The sequence below is a fragment of the Erinaceus europaeus genome, chromosome 6 (genome assembly GCF_950295315.1).
Source record: "Erinaceus europaeus chromosome 6, mEriEur2.1, whole genome shotgun sequence".
Taxonomy (NCBI): Eukaryota; Metazoa; Chordata; class Mammalia; order Eulipotyphla; family Erinaceidae; genus Erinaceus; species Erinaceus europaeus.
Genome location: NC_080167.1, coordinates 13,535,342 through 13,556,593, shown reverse-complemented (window position 1 = coordinate 13,556,593; position 21,252 = coordinate 13,535,342). Strand labels below are relative to the sequence as shown.

The 21,252-nt window shown below is 56.5% G+C and overlaps 2 protein-coding genes across 8 annotated transcripts in view; one reads left to right on the top strand and one right to left on the bottom strand.

The window, feature by feature from the left end:
* The window catches only part of CUX2 (cut like homeobox 2), a 224,487-nt gene extending 219,693 nt beyond the window's left edge, over nucleotides 1-4,794 (top strand). For 5 of the 6 annotated variants that reach the window (XM_060193093.1, XM_060193092.1, XM_060193094.1 and 2 more), the window contains 2 exons: nucleotides 948-1,221; nucleotides 2,358-3,211. In XM_060193093.1, the coding sequence (XP_060049076.1) occupies nucleotides 948-1,221; nucleotides 2,358-3,150 (1,067 nt within the window). In that variant the 3' untranslated portion in view covers nucleotides 3,151-3,211. Of the gene's footprint in view, nucleotides 1-947; nucleotides 1,222-2,357; nucleotides 3,212-3,676 lie in introns of those variants that run through there. The other variant, XM_060193096.1, reaches the window with a different exon arrangement.
* Nucleotides 4,795-11,010: 6,216 nt separating this feature from the next.
* PHETA1 (PH domain containing endocytic trafficking adaptor 1) lies at nucleotides 11,011-15,841 on the bottom strand. Of its 2 annotated transcripts, XM_016190605.2 has the most exons (5): nucleotides 15,645-15,841; nucleotides 14,741-14,818; nucleotides 13,376-13,591; nucleotides 12,889-12,992; nucleotides 11,011-12,748 (listed from the first exon to the last, which is right to left on the bottom strand). In XM_016190605.2, exon 5 carries the CDS (start codon nucleotides 12,738-12,740, stop codon nucleotides 12,111-12,113), a length of 630 nt encoding a protein of 209 aa, XP_016046091.1. In that variant the 5' UTR covers nucleotides 12,741-12,748; nucleotides 12,889-12,992; nucleotides 13,376-13,591; nucleotides 14,741-14,818; nucleotides 15,645-15,841; the 3' UTR covers nucleotides 11,011-12,110. The 2 variants fall into 2 exon arrangements, with proteins under 2 accessions (XP_016046091.1, XP_007529659.1); XM_007529597.3 differs by lacking the exon at nucleotides 12,889-12,992 and having other exon boundaries at nucleotides 15,645-15,840.
* Between the last annotated feature and the right edge of the window lie 5,411 nt (nucleotides 15,842-21,252).

Below are 21,252 nucleotides of genomic sequence, written 5' to 3'. Positions count from 1 at the left end.
TCAGCTTTGGGGGGGTGGGGGGGCTGGACAGTGCGAGGCTTTGTCATGTGTGCAACCCAGTATGGAGCCCAGCCCCCACCACATTGAAGAGGCGTTGGTGTTGTGGTGTCTCTCTTTCTCTCTCTCTCTCTTTGTCTCTAATCAAATGTTGGCAAGCAGGAAGGAAATAACTAAATGCAATACAGTGTAAATAATACAGGGCCGGGGTGGCACACACTGGAGCACACGTTACCATGTGTGATGACCTGGGTTTAGACCCCCAGCCACCCCCCACCTCCAGGGGGGGAGCTTAACAAGTAGGGGAACAGTGCTACAGGTGCCTTTCCTCTCTGTTTCTCTCCCTATCTCTCTGTCTCTTCTTCTACCAAAAAAAGAAATCTCTGTTGGGTACAGGGGAGTCATGCAAACTCTGAGACCCAGCAATAACCCTGATGACAAAAGGGAAAAACTCACATACACACACCTGAGAGATGGCTCACCCAGTAGAGCGCACACTTGGCCAGGTGCCAGGATCCAGATTGTAGCACCCAGCACCACGAGGAAGTATCACCAGGGGGAGACTCCACGAGCAGTGAGGTAGCACTGTTGTGTCTCTCCCTCTCCATCTCTCTCACACTCTATCTTAAAAACAGACGGAAAGGAGTCCACCAGGAGCAGAGGAATCCTGTAGGCACTAAGCCCAACTATAGCCTGGTGGGGAGAGGGAGGGAGAACAGGGAGAGAAAGTGGGAGAGAGCTTAAGCCTGAAACACACACCTGTTACCACCTGGTACTAATGATCGGGTTGGGAGGGGGAGGTCCTCGGGCTCTCATTCTCGGGCTCTCGGGTCCAGGCAGGTGTGAGCAGTCCAGCCCCACTCAGGGGCCTCGGAAGGTCAGGCAGGCGAGAATGGGGGGGGGGGGGCACTCAGGTCCTGGGCGCTGCCCTCACGCTCCCTCCCCCGCAGCCTACCTGAAGCGCAGGTACGGCCTCATCAGCACTGGCTCAGACAGCGAGTCCCCGGCCACCCGCTCTGAGTGCCCCAGCCCCTGCCTGCAGCCCCCGGACCTGAGCCTCCTGCAGATCAAGAAGCCCCGCGTGGTGCTGGCGCCCGAGGAGAAGGAGGCGCTGCGCAAGGCCTACCAGCTGGAGCCCTACCCCTCCCAGCAGACCATCGAGCTGCTGTCCTTCCAGCTCAACCTCAAGACCAACACCGTCATCAACTGGTTCCACAACTACAGGTGCGAGGCTGGAGGGTACGGGGGCGGAGGGAGGGATGGGGAAGCCGGGCATCTGCGGCGTTGGGGGAGCCCCCTCCCCCACATGTCCGTCCCTGCGTCTCGGTCCTCCCATCTGGGAGACCGGCTCAGTACAGCCGTGTGGCAGGCATTGGCAGTAGTGCTGCTTCTGAGAAGGAGCAGGGGTTTGGGCTGCAGGCCTGGAGCCCTGAGCTCCTGCTGAGGTGCTGACAGACAATGGAGAGAGCTCTCTGGCACCCTTGGGTGCCTCCAGGAATGAGTATCTCTTGTTTCTACACTGGCCCATCCCGGGATCTCGTCCCAGGACCACTGGGTGGTGACTGGGCCAGACGGCTTTCCGAGGGCTGAGGGGAGCCCTGGGAGGAGGCAGGGTGGGCCTTCAGGGACTGTGGAGTGGGGCACCTTCAGGCCCTTCCACTGCCAGGACTCGGTGCACTGGCTGCCCCTCCAACAGCAGGGAGGCATTACAGCCAATGGAGAATGGGCCTGAGCTGATGCCAGCTCTGCCCCCATGTGGCGTGGCAGCTGGGCAGATCATGCTCTGAGCCTGTTTCCCCCTCTGGGCTGACGTGATGAGGCCCTCGAGGAAAGAGGCAGGGAAGAAGTTCTGGCTTTGACTCTGAAATGTTCTAGAACAGCAAGCACTGTCCATTGGAAAAAGAATAATACAAGCTACATGTGTAATCAAGATTGTTCTAGTGACCATTAAAAAATAAATAAACAAGGGACTTGGTGATGGAGCAGCCCCTGGTCCCCACCTGCAGGGGGGAAGCTTCACAAGTGGTGGAGCAGTGCTGCCGGTGTCTCTCTCTTTCCCTAGCCCCCCTTCACCCTCAGTTTCTCTCTGTCTCTATCCAATAAGTAAACTAATAATGATAATATCAGACCAAAGGAAGAGACAGAATGAGTTGCATTGGTGTCTCACACTCATAGTGATGGGCCGAGTCCTCCCCTGGCCTGCGCAGTTCTGCCTCTGCCCTTCCTGTGTGACTTCTCTGAACCTGTTTTCCTCCCTGAGGGGGCATGTGGTGACAATGCAGGGTGAGACTCTTACAGTAAAATGCCTGGGTCTAGCCGGAGGCCCCTGCAGCCCTCACTCACCGCCATCTCTGCCCCAGGTCCCGGATGCGCCGGGAAATGTTGGTGGAGGGGACCCAGGATGAGCCAGACCTGGAGCCCAGCAGAGGTCCCGGAGTCCAGCCACCAGGCCATCCCCACCCGAACCCAGCCCCCAAGAGCCCCGACTCTGAGGCCGAGGACCAGAAGCCTCTGGTGAAGGGCCTGGAGATGCCCCAGGGCCCGGGGGACAGTGGTGCTGCCCTGGACAAGGCCCTGGTGAGGATTAAGCAGGAGGACACCGAGGAGGAGGCCGAGGAAGAGGAGGCCACCCAGCAGCTCTCAGACTTGGGGGACCCAGACAAAGACCAGGGCTCCCCCAGAGAGGCATCTCCTGACCCTCCAGGACTTGAAGGACTCCCCAAAGTGAGCCCAGGGCTCCTTCCGGGAGGGGGCTCCCCAGACTGTCCCCCACTCCAATACCCTCAGGAGAGCAGGGGCAGGGAGCTGCCCCACCCAGACCCTCCTAGCTTTAAGGTGGCCTCGGAGTCAGCGCAGGGCAGCCTGGAGGCACCGCTGAACTCACCCTCGGCTGCCTCCTCACCCGGCCTTGTGGCATCCGTATCCCCTGTCCCCTCATCCTCCGCCCCCATCTCCCCCTCCCCACCTGGAGCCCCCCCTGCCAAAGTGCCGAGTACCAGCCCCAGCGCTGACGCAGCCGGGGCCTTGCCCCCCAGCGCCAAGGTGAACCCCAACTTGCAGCGGCGGCACGAGAAGATGGCCAACTTGAACAGCATCATCTACCGGCTGGAACGGGCAGCCAACCGGGAGGAGGCACTGGAGTGGGAGTTCTGAGGGTAGAAGCCCCACCCTGCCTTGGAAGGCACTGCTCTGCTCGGCACCTCCCCACTCCCTGCTCCACTGCCGGCAGGGCAGGAGGAGTCAGACCACCCAAGCAAGGAGATGCTATGCCGGTTAAGTTTTTTTGTTGTGACCCTAGATCCATGAGGTTGTGCTAAAGCAGGGCCCCTGCCTGCCTTGGAGCTCCCCATCCCTACCCGGCTGTTGGGCAGGAGTCAATGGCACCACGTCTTCACCCGAAAACTCCAAACTCTTTTAGAAGAAGAAAAAAAAAAAAGCAAAGAAATATTTATAGACTTCTTTTAGCTATTTTAATAAAGGATCCTTTGGAATCTACCCCCAGCCGATGCTGTTTTGATATTACAGAGAGCTCTAAAATCAGGATGCCGTCACAACTGCTGCGAAGGATGCCCGGAGTCGTGCCGTTTGGGGTGTGTGTGTGTGTGTGTGTGTGTGTGTGTGTGTGTGTGTGTGCTCGAGCGCATGTGTTTTGTTTTGTTTCGTTTTCTTTTGCCACTAGATGAGATTAAAAAGAAGAACACTTGTTCAAAGCCATCACGAGACACTCAGATCGACCAAAACTCGATCGCCTCTGAATGCACTCCCACCTGTCTGTGAGACACTGCGCTGAGAAAGTCCAGGAGACTCTAAAGGAAAGCTCCGTGCCATCGAAGATGAGCTTCGTGACGGTGGCCTGTCCCAAGACCCCAAGGACCATCCCAGGCCCCTCGTCAGAGGCACAGTGGGCTGGACCTTCGCCTCACCTGCCACGCCCGAGTCAGCGTCTCAAACCCGGGCTCTCAGCTGTGCTGTCAGGTGGGCCCTGGTGCTGTTTCTAGAAGACACCTGCAACTACCAGTCCACGCAGAACCAACAGGGCTGCCTTCCTGCCCCCCCTCGACTTCACGCCCAACCCAGCTGCAGGGGCAGGAGGGCCCGGCTGGGACGCAGCCATCACCCACTGATTTGCGGAGCCTGTCATTCTTGCTTCTATTCCTTTTTGCAAACTCTCTGTGGGAAGGCTGAGCTGGGTGCCCCCACCCAAGATGAACACCAGAATGACAGTGTAAAGATGGCCACCAGTGGGGCCAGGCCAGTGCCCCAGGGGTAGGTGGCCAAGGGAGCACGCCAAGGAGGGCATCCTGGCAGATGGCACCTGCCCCCAGCAAGTCCACTGTTCACATTTTTATCCAGAGGAAGGTATTTTTATATTCTGACACTAGCAAACAGTGACCACTTTTCCGAGCACTCAGATCTGGAATAAACTCATCACCGTCTGAGACAACGGTGGGAAGGGTTGGGGAACAAACCCCCTTTTTACTGTTGGAACCCACCCAGCGTGGAGACCCAGGGTTCCCTACAGACTCTGATTCTTTGAGAACCAAATCTGGCTTTTGAGTGATGGGATTTGTCTAAGCACTTAGCATAGTCTCCTGAACAAAGAAATCCTGTTGTCCTGGAAGCTAGCAGGCCTCGAACACCTTGGGGGGGGGGTGACCACACCCTCTAGCAGTCCAAATGAAACGGACCCACAATGCCATTTCTATGAGAGATTGATAAACTTTGTTTAAAATTTGGAGAGAAAAAAAAAAGGACACATTCTGTCAGTGCACCTCTCAATACAGAATTGTATAATAACGCCCGGGTCTGCCGCTTGTTTTATCGAAGCTGGGGTGCAAGGTGGGCGTCAGATCTGGCTGCCAGAGGTAATTTACAAAGTGGTTTTTGAAGTAAGAGGATCAGTGGGTAGAGTGCAGGCTGCCTGTATGAGGTCCCCATTCACCCCCAGTACTGTACATGCCAGAGCACACGGGCACACGCACACTGTTAAAAACAAGACCAAAATCCCAGGCTAGAAGATAGCTCGCTTTACTATGCACTAAGACCCAGGTATGAGTCTCCTCATAGCACAGGGGAGACTTAATGAGCAGGGGAGCAGTGCTGTGGCGTCTCTCTACTGTGTGTCTCTCCCTCTCTGTCTCTGAGAATATAGGGGGGAAATAACAAAGCTCACTGGGAGTGGTTGAATCACATAGGCCTGAAGCCCAGACAGGAAAAAAAAAAAAAAAAAGACACAAAGGCTTGTCACAGAAAAGTCGCTAAATGGGGCTCTCCCAAAACCTGGAAGGTTGGAGCACAGCAGGCCCACAGCCTCATGGAACCCAGCTGAGCAGTGGCCACCTTCTGTCACAGGACATGAGCCCCCGGTTTGTGCCACAGTGTCACCTGCCTGGCTGGGAACAGGTGCATCACCAGGGGAGATGGAAGGACTGGAAGCTGATTTTACACACACACACACACACACCAGTGTCCAGCTTGGGCCTTGCCCTTAGTCATGCCATATGCCCCAGCCCTGACACCCCACCCCCACCACTGGCTTGCAGGTTGGGTGGGTGGTGCCACACATTTCAGGAGAATACCTGAAAGAGGGGGAGAGGGAAAGGGAGGGGAGAGGGAGAGGGAGGGGAGAGGCAGAGGCAGAGGGAGAGGGAGGGGAGAGGGAGAGGGAGAGGGAGAGGGAGAGGGAGAGGGAGAGGGAGAGGGAGAGGGAGAGGAAGGAAGCTTCCAGGGGCTTCCAGGAGGCCACACTCAGGGTCACAGCCGCTGTGGGGAGATGGGGTGGCAGCTACAGCGAAAAGAGCTAAGGTCACCACAGCTTGAACAGGGCTGGCGTCTTCCCCCATGACAGTGAGTCTCTGTGTGTCAGGGCTGGTATGTTCCCAACCAGGATGTCCAGGGTGTCCTGAAGGGCGCTGATCCTTAGTGATGAGCCAGCACCACATGGTGCCCCCAGGAGGGAACCTTCCGCTCAGCCCCTCTCCCACAGCTCACAACCAGGAAGAAATGATTAACTTCCTCCCAGCAGATTAACCACCTCTGCTCCAAACCCAGTGGAGATGCCTTCCCAGGAAGCCAGGGCACCCTACCAGGAGTGGGGGAACAGCTCAGGTCTCCCCAATCCTGGAGGCCCCATGCCAGCCCAGGGAGGTAACATTCCAGGTAGGAGGAGGACAGGGAGTTGAGAGTATGGGAGGTGGGGCCAGACCTCACCTGGCTTCACCCTGGATAATGCTTGAGTTGCTCTGTGCCTCAGTTTCCCCAGCTGTGGAGACAAAAGCAGAAGGAGGCATGAGGAGTCAGTGAGCCAAGCTACCTCCAGTTCTGGGAGTGAGAAGCCGGTAGCCCCCAGCATACACCCCTCCACCCAAAGGTGCAGGCTGAGTAGGGGAGGAAGCTGTCCTTGGGGAATGCAGTGCAAATCCTCAAATGTGGATTCTGAACCCCCACAGGGGGAAGCAGGGAAAGCCTTGCAGAAGGAGGAGGCTCAGACCAGGACACGACAGAGAGCAGAGCTAAGTTCATGGCAGTTTGGCCATCCTTCATCTGAATACCTATTGTGTACTCAGTCTAAGGCAGCGGGGTCACAGGAATGTGAGTGGAGGATTCCAGGAAGGCTTCCTGTAAGAGAGGGCATCTCAACTGGAACATAAGGATCAATGGGAGTTTGAGGAGAAAAGGGAACAAATCACAGGCCAGATTGGAATAGAGGCAAGACCCCTGAGCTAACAGAAGCTGGGATTCAACAATGTCCAGGGCCTGGGGGCAAGGCACTGGGGAGGGTGTAAGGTAGGGGGTGCTCTGGCCAGAGTTGCACTTGTAGGCCTTGGGGGGAGGGTGGGCCCTGGGCCTCAGGCTCTGTGGTCCTGGCTTCCCAGCCCCGAGTCTCACACTGGACCCTAAGTGGACAAAGCCAGATCCTGCCCCAGCTGGCCTGTATCCAGCACTGCAGCTACCCACCATCATTGTCAGCTGGGGTACAGGGCACCAGGTACCCTTCCAAGTCCAGGAGCAGTAGGAAAGGGAAAGGGAGCTCTGGGTGGCCCCCTGGGTGCCTCAGGCAGCGCTCCCCTTTGCACCTGGTGGGGTGGGGGGTCTTGCTCAGGCTAGAGTTCCTTGGGTGTTAGAGCTGTAGGGCTCTGGGGCTGAGTTGCCCACTGGTCTGTGACCGCGCCTCTGCCCCTGCTGCTTGTAGGTGTCGTCTGTGCCCACACCCTCCGCTGCTCAACTTGGATCAGTGGGCAGGAATGTGGAGTGGCGGGCTGGACACTGTGGCCCCAGGGGTAGGACACCCCTCCCATCAGCCCCTCACACACACTACCAGAGCCCGAAAAGCTACAGTGTCTGATGTGAGGTAGACGTGGACCCCCCATGTCCACAGCATTGTCTCTGGGGACAATCCTGCAGCGGGGACGGTGGGGGGTGGGGACACTGGAGACACTGACCTGGAGTCTCTGCAGCAGGACCTCCAGGCACCCCGAGGGCAGAGAAAGGCAGTGGTCATTTGCTTTGGCCTGAGCCGGGACAGGGTGCTGGTGGAGCAGAGGCCAAGTACTGGCTGCTTTCTGGGTGTAGTCAGGGACCTGCTAGGGTTACAAGATGGTCATCAAGAGGAAAAGGAAGGGGGATGTGGTAAAACCAAAAGGCAGGGATCTGCCAGGCCTGACCTGCAGACAGCTGTCAGAATCAGTATTTGCCTCACAAGCACCTCAGCCCTGTGCAGCCCCAATTCCTTCTCCGGCCTCTGGGGGGCCCACGACCCACTGAGCCTCAGGATGGAGGTGCTGCATGAGCCCTGAGCAGAGGCTGTAGGTGTGGGAGCTGACTCACAGGGCTGCAGTCCAGAGGGGCCCTGGCCAAGGCCTTAGTGACAGCCATGGGGATAACAGCAGCAGCCACAGCCTCCAGGTGCCAGCATACAGGCGCCCCAACCCTGCCTGAACCCCCAGGGCCACCCCACACAGAGCCAGCAGAAACAGAGTGCTACGGGAGAGGCTGCTGGCTTTGGGTGCTGTTTTCTTTTTTCTTTTTATTTATTTATTCCCTTTTGTTGCCCTTGTTTTATTGTTGTAGTAATCTTCTTCTTCTAGCATTTGCCCTTCTTTCGTAGCCAGTCAACAGCGTCAGGTTGAGCCTGATGTAAAGTTTCGAGACCTCCTTTGAATCTGGAGAGGTGGCAGTTGTTGACTATGTGGGTCATAGTCTGTCTGGAGCCGCAGGGGCAGTTCGGGTCGTCTCTGGCTCCCCAGCGATGGAACATAGCGGCGCACTGGCCATGGCCTGTTCGATAGCGATGGAGGAGGGCCCAATCATAACGTGCTAGGTCAAAGCCGGGTTGATGCCTGCAGGGGTCTGTGATGAGGTGTTTGTTCTTTACCTCAGCTGACTGCCAACTCTGTTTCCAAGAGACTGGAACAGAGAAGTTCAGTGTAGGCATAGGGGACCAGACTGGGTGACGAGACGTCAAGCGTTGGACAGGGTGGGCAAAGATATCCGCGTATATTGGCAGGTCCGGTCGAGCGTAGACGTGGCAAATGAACTTAGATGATGCCGCATCCCGACGAATATCTGGCGGGGCGATGTTGCTAAGAACTGGCAGCCATGGAACCGGAGTGGAACGGATGGTTCCAGAAATGATCCTCATGGAGGAATATAATTTCGAATCGACCAAGTGGACATGGGGGCTACGGAACCATACTGGGGCACAGTATTCTGCAGTGGAATAGCATAATGCCAGAGATGATGATCGTAGTGTGGAAGCGCTTGCACCCCATGAGGAGCTGGCCAGTCTTGCAATGATGTTATTCCTCGCGCCCACCTTTGCTGCGGTTTTTATGAGATGTTTGTGAAATGACAGGGTGTGATAATGCCAAGATAGACTGGCTGGGCTTCATGCTGGATTCTCGTAGTTATTTCGTAGTAATTATTATTATTGATGTTGTTGTTGGATAGGACAGAGAGAAATGGAGAGAGGAGGGGAAGACAGGGGGAGAGAAAGATAGAGGCCTGCAGACCTGCTTCACTGCCTGTGAAGCGACTCCCCTGCAGGTGGGGTGCAGGGGACTCAAACCAAGATCCTCGTGCCTGTCCTTGTGCTTTGCGCCACGTGTGCTTAACCCACTGTGCTACCACCCAACTCCCCGGGTGCTCAGTTTTCAATACTGTGATGTGTGGCCACTATTCCTTCTGTGAGCTGAGGTGACCTAGGGGGTGAGGGGACTCAGGGAACCCAAGCAGGGCAGACACAGCATCCAGAAACGCATGAGGTGCAGGACCAAGGGAAGGGGTGGCATTTGCTTAGGCTGAGGAGGCCCGGCGTTGCCCAGAGCTCGCCTCCCAGGTTATTGCTGAGGCTCAGTGCCAGCACTACAAATCCACAGCTCCTGGTAGCCATTTTTTCCAGTTTTATTGAATAGGACAGAGAAATTGAGAGAGGAGGGAGAAAAATAGACACCTGCAGACCTGCTTCACCACTTGTGAAACATCCCCCTGTAGGTGGGGAGCCAGGGGCTCGAACCTGGATATTTGCTCAGGTCCTTGTGCTTTGAATTACGTGTGCTTAACTGGGTGCTCCACTGCCCAGCCCCGAGCGAATGACTTCAGCTTGTCCATCAGGCAGCCTCTGGTGACAAGTAAAGACAGCAAGGCATTTATCACCTCCAATAGAGCCAGCAGGCTCCGGACCTTTGACTCAGCAGCCCAAAGGAAGTTTCCTGTGTGCCCTGAAACTCAGCTGCCAACATTTTTCCTATTTCATGATAAGATGTTTGCCATGCTCCAGGCATTGAATATAACTTACCCCCAGGGCTCTGCACTGTGTCTCTTTTGAAAAGAAAAAAAAGGGGGGGGAGTGGAAAGACCCTCCCACTCACATCTCCCTGGGTCACAGCAGGGCACGGTGTCGCCTCAGACACCCCCAAAGCAGCTGCAGAGGTGTCAGGGCCCATTGTCCAGGGTGGAAAGCTGTGCCCTTCACCTCAAGCCTGAAGTCCCCAAACCCGTGGGACTCCTTAACAAATTTCTTCTGAACTGGGGCTGCTTGGGTGATGGTGACTTCCTCTGTGTCAACCCTCAGAGAATATGAAACAGCCTAAGGCTAGAACCCCAGCCCCCCAGGGGTCCACACTGACAGATCTGAGACCAAGAAAGCAGCCACAGAAGGCTCCAGGAAGGGCACACCTGCTGGTCCCCACCTCCCCCATCCTATGCCCGGGGCCTGTGGTGACTGCACTCACACAGGACAGGAGACTGGGCCTGACTCAGCCATGTGGAGAGCTACTTCCCCAGCCCCCCCTCCCGTCAGCTGGGCCCAGGAGTTGGAAGGAATTACTCAGTGCCCACTGGCCACTCAGGCCCATACAGCCTGGCTTCCCACTCCCGGACTTGTTCCTTGGACCAGGCTGCAGGCTGAGGCTTCCTGGGTATGCGTGATCTCAGGACGTGGGACCAAACACTCACCTTGTGTTAGCAGAGCCTGGCCCATCATGATGGGTGACCTGTAACTGGTCTCTCCTCACCTGTGACGTTGACACACACACCACATACATACCAGCCAGCAGGCGGGCTGGAGCACCAACACTGCCCTGGCCATCTGGCGCTCACAGCAGTTACTGATCCGTCGCAGGGGCTCTGTCTCAGAACCGCCATTTTTGCCAAAAGCCCCCCTTGCTCTGGACCACTAGGCCTCCACCAGGCCAGCCACCCCTCCAGAGTGTCAGGACTTCAGCCCACAGTGGGCTCCAGACCCTCTGGTCTCCTTCCTCCCCCCAGCCCATACCCTCCACAAAGGAACTTCAGTTCCATTCCCCTTCGTATCCATGTTCCTTCAGAAGGTCCTACCCTCCTCTCAGAGGCCCCCAGGAGTCACAGCCCTGCTCTGACACATTTAAGCCAAGCGTGAGCCTGCCAGTCCCTTGGCCACTCTGGAACTCGGTATCCTCCTCCAAGAGACTGTGAGCAGATGCCCATGAGCACTGGCCCTGGCACATCAGATGAGGCGAAAAGGACAGCCAGCCATCACAGGATAAACTTTTATTCTGGCCAAACTGGGGAGGCAGCCTGACCCCTATATCTTGTGCTTTGTGGGGGGAGAGGAGGCCCCTCCCAGGGTCACTGTACCTTGAAGCTTCTGCAACTGCTCCCAGACTGGGGCAACATTCCCCAACCACTCCCCCAGCAGCTGATCTGGATAGCCCATAATGCCATTTGTGCCTCCAGGGCCTCCATCCCAGACCTGGAGTCCATGGACAAGGCCCCACCCTCAGGACGGGAAAGGTGGGCAACAGGAATCGTACCAAGGCACCTGCTGGCACAGAAGGCTGAGGGCTGGGCAAGGTGCCCCTGGGGACAGTGCCACCATCTCTGCCCATCCTGGGCCTCCCCTAGCTAGCAGGAAACACCAAGATTTGTTCCTAAAAAATAATCCCCCTAACTATTAACAGTTAAATTAGAACTGAAGCCCTGGGCACTGAGCCAGCAGTGATGCCCCTCTGCCTCCACCCCCACCCCCAGTTCCTCTAAGGCAGCAGGAAGGGGCAGGTTTGTCAGTTCCTCTGGGGAACAGAGGTTGGGGACAGATATCTTCAGGGTACCTGGACTGGGGCCCTGAGGACTGTAAACATGGCCCAGCTCCAGGGTTGGGGGGGTCCCCACTCTTCAAGATTCTCCCGGGAGGAAGAGGACAACAGCCACTATGGTGAGAGGAGGGAGACAGTTAACCTCCCCTTTGGAGTGGGGGTGAGTGGGGGGCCCAGGAGGCTCCTCTGTCAGTACCGCAGCCCTTCTGGGCTGCCAGGCAGCTGGGGGAACCCTTCCCTGGGGGGGGGGAGTTCTGAGTCAGCTCAGGCCGGGCTGCCACCCCCGCAGGCTAAAGCCAGGACTGAGGGGTAAGGGCTGAAGCCACCCAGCACTGGAGGCCAGAGGTGACTGCGCCTCCCCAGGCGGGGCTGGGGGCAAAGTCCAGAAGGCCTGCTCCAAGCACAGCACCCTGTTTCCTGGGTGCCGCCCCCGAACCTCGACACAGGCGGTCAGGTGTGGCATCCTCTGTGGGAGCACACTATGGGCCAAGGGCCCCAGGTGCTGCCACTCACTGTCCCCCAAGGGCAGCAGTCAAGGGCTCAGGGACGGGTCTGGCCATGCCTCCACTGGCCCCGGAGCGCCCGCACCTCACGGCCATACCACTCATGCAGCTGCGGGAAGGAGGCCCCCGGTCCATCAGGCACTGAGGACCTGCGGTGGCGGGGCGGTGGTGTGGGGGGGCCGGTCGTGGGAGGATCGTGGCTCCACACCGCGAGGCCGTTGTCCCGGGGCAGCAGCGTGCGGGATGGGAGTGGAGGGGGCGGCCCAGGCCCTGCCCGCATGGCCTCCAGCTGCTGCTCCAGCTCCCGTACCACCAGCCGCAGGTAGTGGAAGCTGGCCCTTGACAGCGCCTTCACCCAGCCCTCCAGCGCCGCCTGGCTCTCGGCTGCCAGCACATAGGTGCGTGCCCGAGTCCCTGAGAAGCGCACAGCGAATGTGAATTCCCGGGTGGCCTCCACCAGCTCCACCGTGCAGCCCTCCAGGATGACGACGCCCACGGGCTCGCGGCTGGCCGGCTCCTCGAAGTAGAAGAGCATGTTGCCGCGCAGCACGAACCAGCGCCGGTGGTAGGCCGAGTGCCGCCCGCCCCGCTTGCTCAGGAAACCAGCCCGGTCCACCGGCGCGTCACACGTGGCGTACAAGGCCAGGCTGCGCTCGTTGAGCTTCATGGCGGCGCCTGTGAGGGGGACAGAGCTGTCACCTACCATCACCACAGCCTGTGCAGTCCTGCCCTCTACTCTGTAAACCTAGGCCGCCTCCCCAGGTCGCCTCCTTCCCGATGCCCGCATGCCAAGCATTGCTCACAGGCCAGCTCACCCTCCTCTCACAACGGCCGCCTGGACTGTGGTGATCTTCACTCAGGGTGCAGCATACTCTAGTGGGCACCTACTGTGTGCCAGGCACCAGGGAGACACAGGGGTCTGCGGGGCAGGGAAGAGGGTGCACTGAGCCCAGCTTGCTGGTTAAGGAGGCTGCGCTGACAGGGAGGGGCCCCAGTCAGGCCAGGCTTCGGGAAAGGTGCAAAGGCCCTGGGGTGGGAATGTGTCCCATGGACACGCGGGCAGGGGAGACCAGAAGACACTGTTATTGATAGAATCGATCTGGTTTTAGGACACGTGGCCTGAGGAGGGAGTGAGGGAGTAATATATTCCCGTTCAGGACAAAGGCCTCCCTCTAACCCACTGTGTCCACCCTCCCCAGGGAGCACCAACACACACCAGAGAACTGGCACGTGCCCATGTTCCCCTTGGGGTCCCCCTCAGCTCTCAGGAGGGCCTGCCTCATACTCCCAAATCAGTCTCACCTGCACAAGGTGGCAGTCACGTTATCAGGTGCTGGGATGCAGTAGGTGCTCAATTAATGCTCTCACCCCAGGGAGGAATGAGATCTGGGTGGTGCCTGTCTTGGCAATAGCTGGCCACAGTGGGGACCCAACCAGGTTACCCAACCCAGATTGGAGAACAGTCCTCAGCTTCCTCACAGCCTCACAGTACCTGCCGAGGCAGTCAGGGAAGGCTTCCTAGAAGAAGTAACACAAGTGGTTTGGAGGCTCTGGCCTCTGTGATCCCTGCTCTGCTTCCCTGAGTTGTGTGACTTCAGATGCCAGACACCCTCTCTCAAATGGGGTATGAGCACATATGTCCCTTCCCTCCTTCACGGTCCCCCTACCTCTCAGGTCACCACCCATCTATGCCATGCTTCTCTCAGGTCCAATCGTCTGCTGTGCGGTGCCCAGGCTGTGCGGCCTCTCTGGGCCTCAGTTCTCACAGCTGTGGAGTCAGGGCTGTGGTGACAATGCCAGTGACTCAGTGATTCTCGAAGGTGCTGTGGGTGCTGCTCCTAGGGACCCACTCACTCTCTGCATCTCAGTTCACACCCCAGCTCCACTGACTTCCGACCCTCAGCCATTGTGGGCCCTAGCTACCCACCCCTCAACCCTGGCCACCCATGAAACCAGGAGCCCTTCCCCACAGAGAGAGAGCCTGTTCCGGCCAGCCCAGGGACCAGGAGAGAGCTCACCAGGCAGAGCTATGGCCCTGGGTTCGAGTTCTAACAACATACTACCTGGGGGGGTGCTCCAGAAATGGTGGAGCCATGCAGGGGTCTACCCTGAGATTCCCTCTCCTCGCTCTCTCTCTAAAGGGGGGCCCCTCAGTGGTGAATCGCACACAAGCAAAGCCCTGGCACTACTCTGAGAAACATGCAAGCTGAGCTGCAGAGACAGTGCGATGGCTTGCAAAAGGCTCTCGTGCCTGAGATCCCAGGTTCAGTCCCAGCACCACCAGAAGCCAGAGCTAAGCAGTGCTTTGGTAGAAGAGGGGAGGGGAGGGGAGGGGAGGGGAGGGGAGGGGAGGGGAGGGGAGGAGCACACAAGCTAGGGCCAGAGAGACAGCTGACCGGCATGGGTGCCTGCTCTGCCATGTGTCACCAGGTTTCAGCCCAGCCCCTAAGGCCCTGGAAGAACTCTGGCTGTTAAAGTGTCTCTCTTTCTCTCCCTCTGCCTCTCTCTTTCTGTCCAAAAAGAGTCAGCTCAAAATGAAAACAAAGTCCAATCAATTGTTCCCACCTCCACTTCAGACCCTCCATAGCACCCCTGCCTTGGCCCTGCCGCCCCTGACCTCCCTCTAGCCTAGAGGGCCCCACTCCTGCACTCCCCGCACCCCTGTACCTGTATGTGTCGGGGTGGGGGAGGCACTGTTGGGTGTGAATCCAACACCTGGCCTGGCCGCAGCTGGTGCTCAGGCTCCTGCAGAGAGAATCCCAGCGTGCTTACACCTCTCCCGGCCCCTGGAGCGGCCCCCTTGCCCCCCACCATCCAGATGCAGAGTCTGGGGCGCTGTTGAGCCACCTCCAGACAACCAGGCCGGTGGGGGTGGCCGCAGCACCCCAACTCCACTCAGGAAAAACGGAAAGCCACCAGCAACCCAAGGTCATGAGGGGGGGGGGGGGTCACTGTCCTGTCAAGCTGAGAGGGGAAAGGGGTCCCATTTCTTGCGGGCCTGGCCCCTGGCCTTGTCGCCACTTACTCTTTTCCAAGAAGCTCAGAGTCAGCCCGGCATGGGGGTCCCCCGTGGGCACCCGGAGAATCCCTACTCCGGCCCAGGTCACACCGCCGGCCAAGCGGCTCCATGAGTCCCCTGGGGGGGCAGCCCGCAAGCAAACCAGGGGGAGGGACACCCCAAATCACCGCCTGGGCTGGGGTCTGGCCCTCCGATTCGGGCTGAATAGAGCCATCCCAAAGGCCACTTGGCGGGTGTGGGGGGTGAGCACCCAAAGGCCGCAGGTCAGCTGGGGAAACAGGCCGCGTGGGCGCCGCGTGCCGAGGGTGACCCCGCCCGAGTGGCGTGGGGAGAGGGCGTGGCGGCCACGGCGGGAGCCAAGTGTCCGGGCCGCGCTGTCTGTCCGGCCGGTCCAGCCAGGAACCTGCAAAGGTGGCCTAGCCCCTTCGTGCGTCCTGCGGGCCAGCGAGCCGAGCCCCTTCCTGGGGGGCAGTGACAGGGGGTCACGCCAGGCGGCTGGTCCCCGCGGCCGGGAGAGCCCAGGGCCCTGGGTCCCCGCCGGGCCGGCCTTACCTCGCGGCCTAGCGCGGCGGCAGCGACGGTACGGGAAGCGCGGAGGCGGCGGCGGCCGGGCCATGGCCCGGGGACTCGCTCCCGGCTACGGCGGCGGCGCTTTGTCTCCCGGGCTGCAGTGTTGGCGCAGCCGCGGGGAACGCCGGCCAGGACGGATGGAGGAGGGGCGGCCCGACTGTCCGCGACCCGCCGGCGCGCCCCTTTAACCCTTCCCCGGCTGACAGGCCCCGCCCCCGAGCTCTTCCCGCCCTCGGATTGGTCAAGATCGACCCGCGCCCCCTGTGGGCCCGCCCATGAAACCACTCTTAAAGGCCCCGCGACTGCCTCAGGAATTTGTTCCACTACCAATTTCCGAAAAAGGATTCCACCCAGGAAACTGACTTCTGGGGGTGTGGACAGGTGGAAAAGTCTCCTGGAAATAGCATCTAGGATCCTACATGGAAGCGCCCGCCTCCCTGACTTGAGTCGACAGCCTTGGCAAATTGCACATCAAGCTATATCTAAAAATAATCCCAATTAACAAAAATCTGTGGAGTTTTTTTAAATTAATTGAGTATAGGACGTTTCCGTCATTCTGACAAAGTCAGTAGAGAACTGTACTGTATGAGGCCCAGAAGGTGATGCTGTGAGTGGCTAGACCACTGGATTCACAAACAGGAGATTCTGAGTTCAATCCCCAGCAGCACATGTGCCAGATTGTGTTAGGATAGTGTGACCAAAGGCCCCCAGGGGATAAGGGGGGGGGGCGGGAAGTTCAGGCCCAAAAAGGATGACAGGATGTTATGTGGAAAACTGAGAAATGTTATGTATGTACGAACTATTGTATTTACTGTTGAATGTAAAGCATTAATCCCCCAATAAAGAAATTAAAAAAAAAAAGATTAAAAAAGAAAAAGGTCGGGGGGGGGGGGGGGGAGACGCTAAATCCATAGCCCTTCAGAGTGATGTTCTGGTTCTCTCTCTCATTGAAAAAAATAAAAATTTAAAATAAATTGCAGGCTGGAAAGTGGCTCAGTGAATAAGGTGTTGAACTCTCAAGGATGAAGTCCTGACTTTAATCCTGGCATTGCATAGGTCAGAATAATGCTCTCATTCCCCCCCACCCCTTCTCATTTTTTGGAAGTCGGGCAGTAGCACAGCGGGTTAAGCACACATAACTGGAAGCGCAAGGACCAGCGGTGTAAGGATCCCAGTTCGAACCCTGGGCTCCCCACCTGCAGGGGAGTCTTCACAGGCGGTGAAGCAGGTCTGCAGGTGTCTATCTTTCTCTCCTCCTTTCTGTCTTCCCCTCCTCTCTCCATTTCTCTCTGTCCTATCTAACAACGACGACATCAATAACAACAACAATAATAACTACCACAATAAAACAGCAAGGGCAACAAAAGGGAAAATAAATAAATATAAAAGAAATTTTTTTAATAAAATAAAAATTTTTTTTTCAGGCTAGGGAGATAATAGAATGGTTCTGCAAAAAGCTTTTCATGCCTGAATCACTAAAGGCCCCAGTTCAGTCCCCAGTACCACCATAAGCCAGAACTAAGTAGTGCTCTGGTAAAATAAATAAATAAATGGTCCAGGTGGTGGTGTACCTGGTGGAGCACACATGTTACAATGACCAAGGACCCAGGTTTGAGCCCCTTGTCCCCACCTGCAGGGAGGAAGCTTTGCAAGTGGGGAAGCAGGGCTGTAGGTGTTTCTCTGTCTCTTTTTGTCTCTGTCTCCCCTTTCCTCCCAACTTCTGGCTGTCTCTATCCAATAAATAAATAAAGATAATAAAAAATTAAATAAATATTTTCAAGAGGAAGAAGTTTTTTAAATATTTATTTATTCCCTTTTGTTGCCCTTGTTCTTTTATTGTTGTGGTTATTATTATTGTTGTCATTGTTGAATAAGACAGAGAGAAATGGAGAGAGGAGGGGAAGACAGAGAGGGGGAGGGAAAGATAGACACTTGCAGACCTGCTTCACCGCCTGTGAAGCGACTCCCCTGCAGGTGGGGAACCGGGGCTCAAACCGGGATCCTTATGCCAGTCCTTACGCTTTGCGCCACCTGCACTTAACCGCTGCTCTACAGCCTGACTCCCAAGCAGAAGAAGTTTTAAAAAGATCTCTGCAGAGAATCCATACCAGATGAACAAGATGCCTGGCAACTCTGAGCTTTGTTTCAGAGGAAGAATGAAAGTGCTAGAGTTGGTGGAGCTTAGCTCAAGTCCTGCAAGTCACTTAGTCACTGTGGGGCCTTGGAGAACTTGCCTGTTTTCTCACCTGCTGGGATGGAGGCAGAGGGAGAGACAGTCTGGGGCTGGGCGATAGCTCACCTGGTAAATACAACACTCGAGGATCTGGGTTCAAGGCCCTGGCAACAAATGGGAGCCTTGTGCACAGCACTGGGGGGACTCCGTGAACAGTGAGGCAGTGCTGCGGTATCTCTCCTTCTCTGTCTCTCTCTGTGTGTCCCTCTCCATATCTCTCTGTGTCTGAAGCTGAAGGGGATAAGATCTGCAAGTTGCTACAGAATCTCACAGATGTCAGAGGGAGGGGAGGCTGTGTAAACAAGGCGCGGGACAGCTCCACCACCTGCCCTTGTCTCTACTTCCTGCTCTAGCTGCCTCCTTGGCCTGCCCTGCCCGCCAGGTTTGGCGCTGTCCCATATGGCCTGAGGGCCACAGAGAAACAGGCTGCCCAGGGGCCTCAGGCACTAAGTCCCTTCTGATGCTGGCAACAGTCTCAGTCCCTGGAAGAGTCCTCCGTGAGATGAGAGGGTTCTGGAAGTGCTTTGCTGGGTGGGGCAGTATATCAGGTGGTATGGGGGTGAGGGGGAGGGGGGCTGCGCTGGCTTGCAGCTGGCTGGGGGAGGGAGTCCTGGCCCAGAGAACAGCAAGTGCAGACTGCAAGTGTCTGAAACGAAGCAGGGAGGAAGCCTGTGGAAGTGGGGCTGCCTGTGTGGGAGGCCTGGAAAGAGATGAGGTCAGGCAGGGCTGAAAAGAATGGGGAAGGGGACTGGGGGGTGCACAGAGCAGGGCCATGGACTGACTCAGCTAAGCTCAGTCCCATACTGCAGCGAGGACAGGCTGGAGGGAGGAAGGAGGAGTCTAGGCAGGTGACAGCTTGGCAGTGGAGGTAGAGCAGTGGCTGGATTCTTGAACCTTCCTGACAGGAGAAAACAGATCTTGAACTCAAGGCACAGAGAGGAAGAGAACTAGCCTTTGGAGTCCAGCTCTTCCCCTCAGGGAAGACTGGTGAGGGGCCCCCCTTTCAGGTGGGGGAGGGGTACCAGTGTGGTGTCCACTCAGCTCAGCAGAAGGGCTGTGGCAGCAGAAGGCTGCAGAGACGGTGAGTCAGAGCAGTTGGAAGGGGAACTGGAGAACCAGGAGTAGCCAGGGCTACTGGCCCAAGTTCCAGAGACTACCTCCAAACCTCGCCTGCCCAGGGCCACTTCTCCTTCCCTGCTGCCACTTCCCCAGCCCCAGCCGTTCCATTGACCAGAAGCCTCCTCCCTGCTGCTGCTTGGACCTCAGCCCAGGAATCTGTTCTCCACTAAAATCAAATCACGACACTCTCTAGCTCAAGGTCTTCCCACTGCTCCCTACTGCCTTAGGACCACGTCAGGCTCCCTATGAGCAGCCCCTGCTCACCCCACCTTCCTGGCATCCCACTCACCCCAAGAGGTACCCACAGGCCCAGAACACCAGGCCTCTGTCTCTGCCATTCAGCCACTCTCTTGCAGCACCTGGGAATCATCTCCCGCCTTGCACCTTCCCAGTGCCCCCTCTGAGTAGCCTTCCCTGGCTGACTCTTTTATTCTTTCTTTCATTTATTTTTAAAGATTTATTTACTGTTGATTTATTGTTATTTATTGGGGGGAGGAAAGAGAGAAAGTGAACCAGAGTACCACTCTGGCACATGCAATGCTGAAGCTTGAACATGGAACCTCATAATTGACAGTCTAATGCCTCATTCGCTGTGCTACCTCCCAGACTGAGAAATTAAGAGGGAAAGGGGCATAGAGGGGAGAAAGAGAGAGATAGAGAGACCTGCAGCACTGTCACACTGCTTCTAAAGCTTCCTTCCCCTCTATATGCATAACCAGACCACTATCACTGTCGTTGTTATACCCAAGCACTCCGGCTCATGGTGGTGTCAGGGGTTCAACCTGAGACTTTGGGGCCTTGGGCATGAGAGTCTGTGGCTAAACCACTGTGCTTTCTCCCCCAGTACTCATTATTTTAGGTAGAAAGAGAGGAGATACAAAACAGTACCACTCCACCACCCATGGAGCTTCTCCCAGTGCCATCCATGGAGCTCCCCCATGGTGCTAGGATCAAACCCAGGGCCTCCCACATAGTAAGGTACATACTCTATGAGGTGACATATCTCTTGGTCCCATTCAATCATTTTTTTAGACTGTATGTTTAACAATACTGTATCCTGGGCACCAGAGACAAAAGTTAAAAAGACAGACAAGTACCTGTATGTTCATATAGATCTAGTCATAAGAGGGGTAAAAAAATTAACAGCTCAAATGTCCTTCTACAGAGGAATGGATGAATGATTTGTGGTCAATTCATATTGTTGATCGTTACTCAGCCGTGAACAAGAATGAAGTACTGCTAGGTGCTATAATGTAGATGCGCCTCAAAAAATTCTGCCCAAAGAAAGAATCCTGTCACAGTGCATGTGTGGCTCCATTTATAGGAAATAACAAAAAAGACAGATCCACAGGGACAGAGGGCAGATCAGTGATTACTGGTGGGGTGGGGAGAGGAAGGTACCGCTCCACAGGCATGAAGTGTCCTAGGGTGAGCAGATGATCTGGAGCCACAGGGGAGGGGCGGCATGAGGCTCTGCACATGCCCAGTGCCAGAGAACCTCACTCTCAATGGCAAATGAATTGCACCCAAATACATTGGTTTGGTTTGATTTGCTTTTTTGCCTCCAGGGTTATTTCTTGAGCTCAGTGCCTGCACTATGAATTCACTGCTCCTGGAGGCCATTTTTTTTTCCATTTTTGTTGTCCTCGTTGTTGTTGTTGTTGTTGGATAGGACAAAGAGAAATGGAGAGAGGAGGGGAAGACAGAGAGGGGGAGAGAAAGATAGACACCTGCAGACCTGCTTCACCACTTGTGAAGTGATGCCCCTACAGGTGGGGAGCCAGGGGCTCGAACCAGGATCCTTGAACCGGTCCTTGCCCTTTGCGCCGTGTGTGATTAACCCACTATGATAACCACCACCACCACACACAGCCCCAATACATTGTTTCTTTTTTTTTTTTTTCCTCCTCCAGGGTTATTGCTGGGCTCGGTGCCTGCACCATGAATCCACCGCTCCTGGAGGCCATTTTTTTTTTCCCTTTTGTTGCCCTTGTTGTAGCTTCATTGTAGTTGTGGTTATTATTATTGCCCTTGTTGACGCAATTCGTTGTTGGATAGGACAGAGAAAAATGGAGAGAGGAGGGGAAGACAGAGAAGGGGAGAGAAAGATAGACACCTGCAGACCTGCTTCACCGCCTGTGAAGCGACTCCCCTGCAGGTGGGGAGCCGGGGGCTCGAACCGGGATCCTTACGCCAGTTCCTGCGCTTTGCACCACATGCGCTTAACCCACTGCGCCA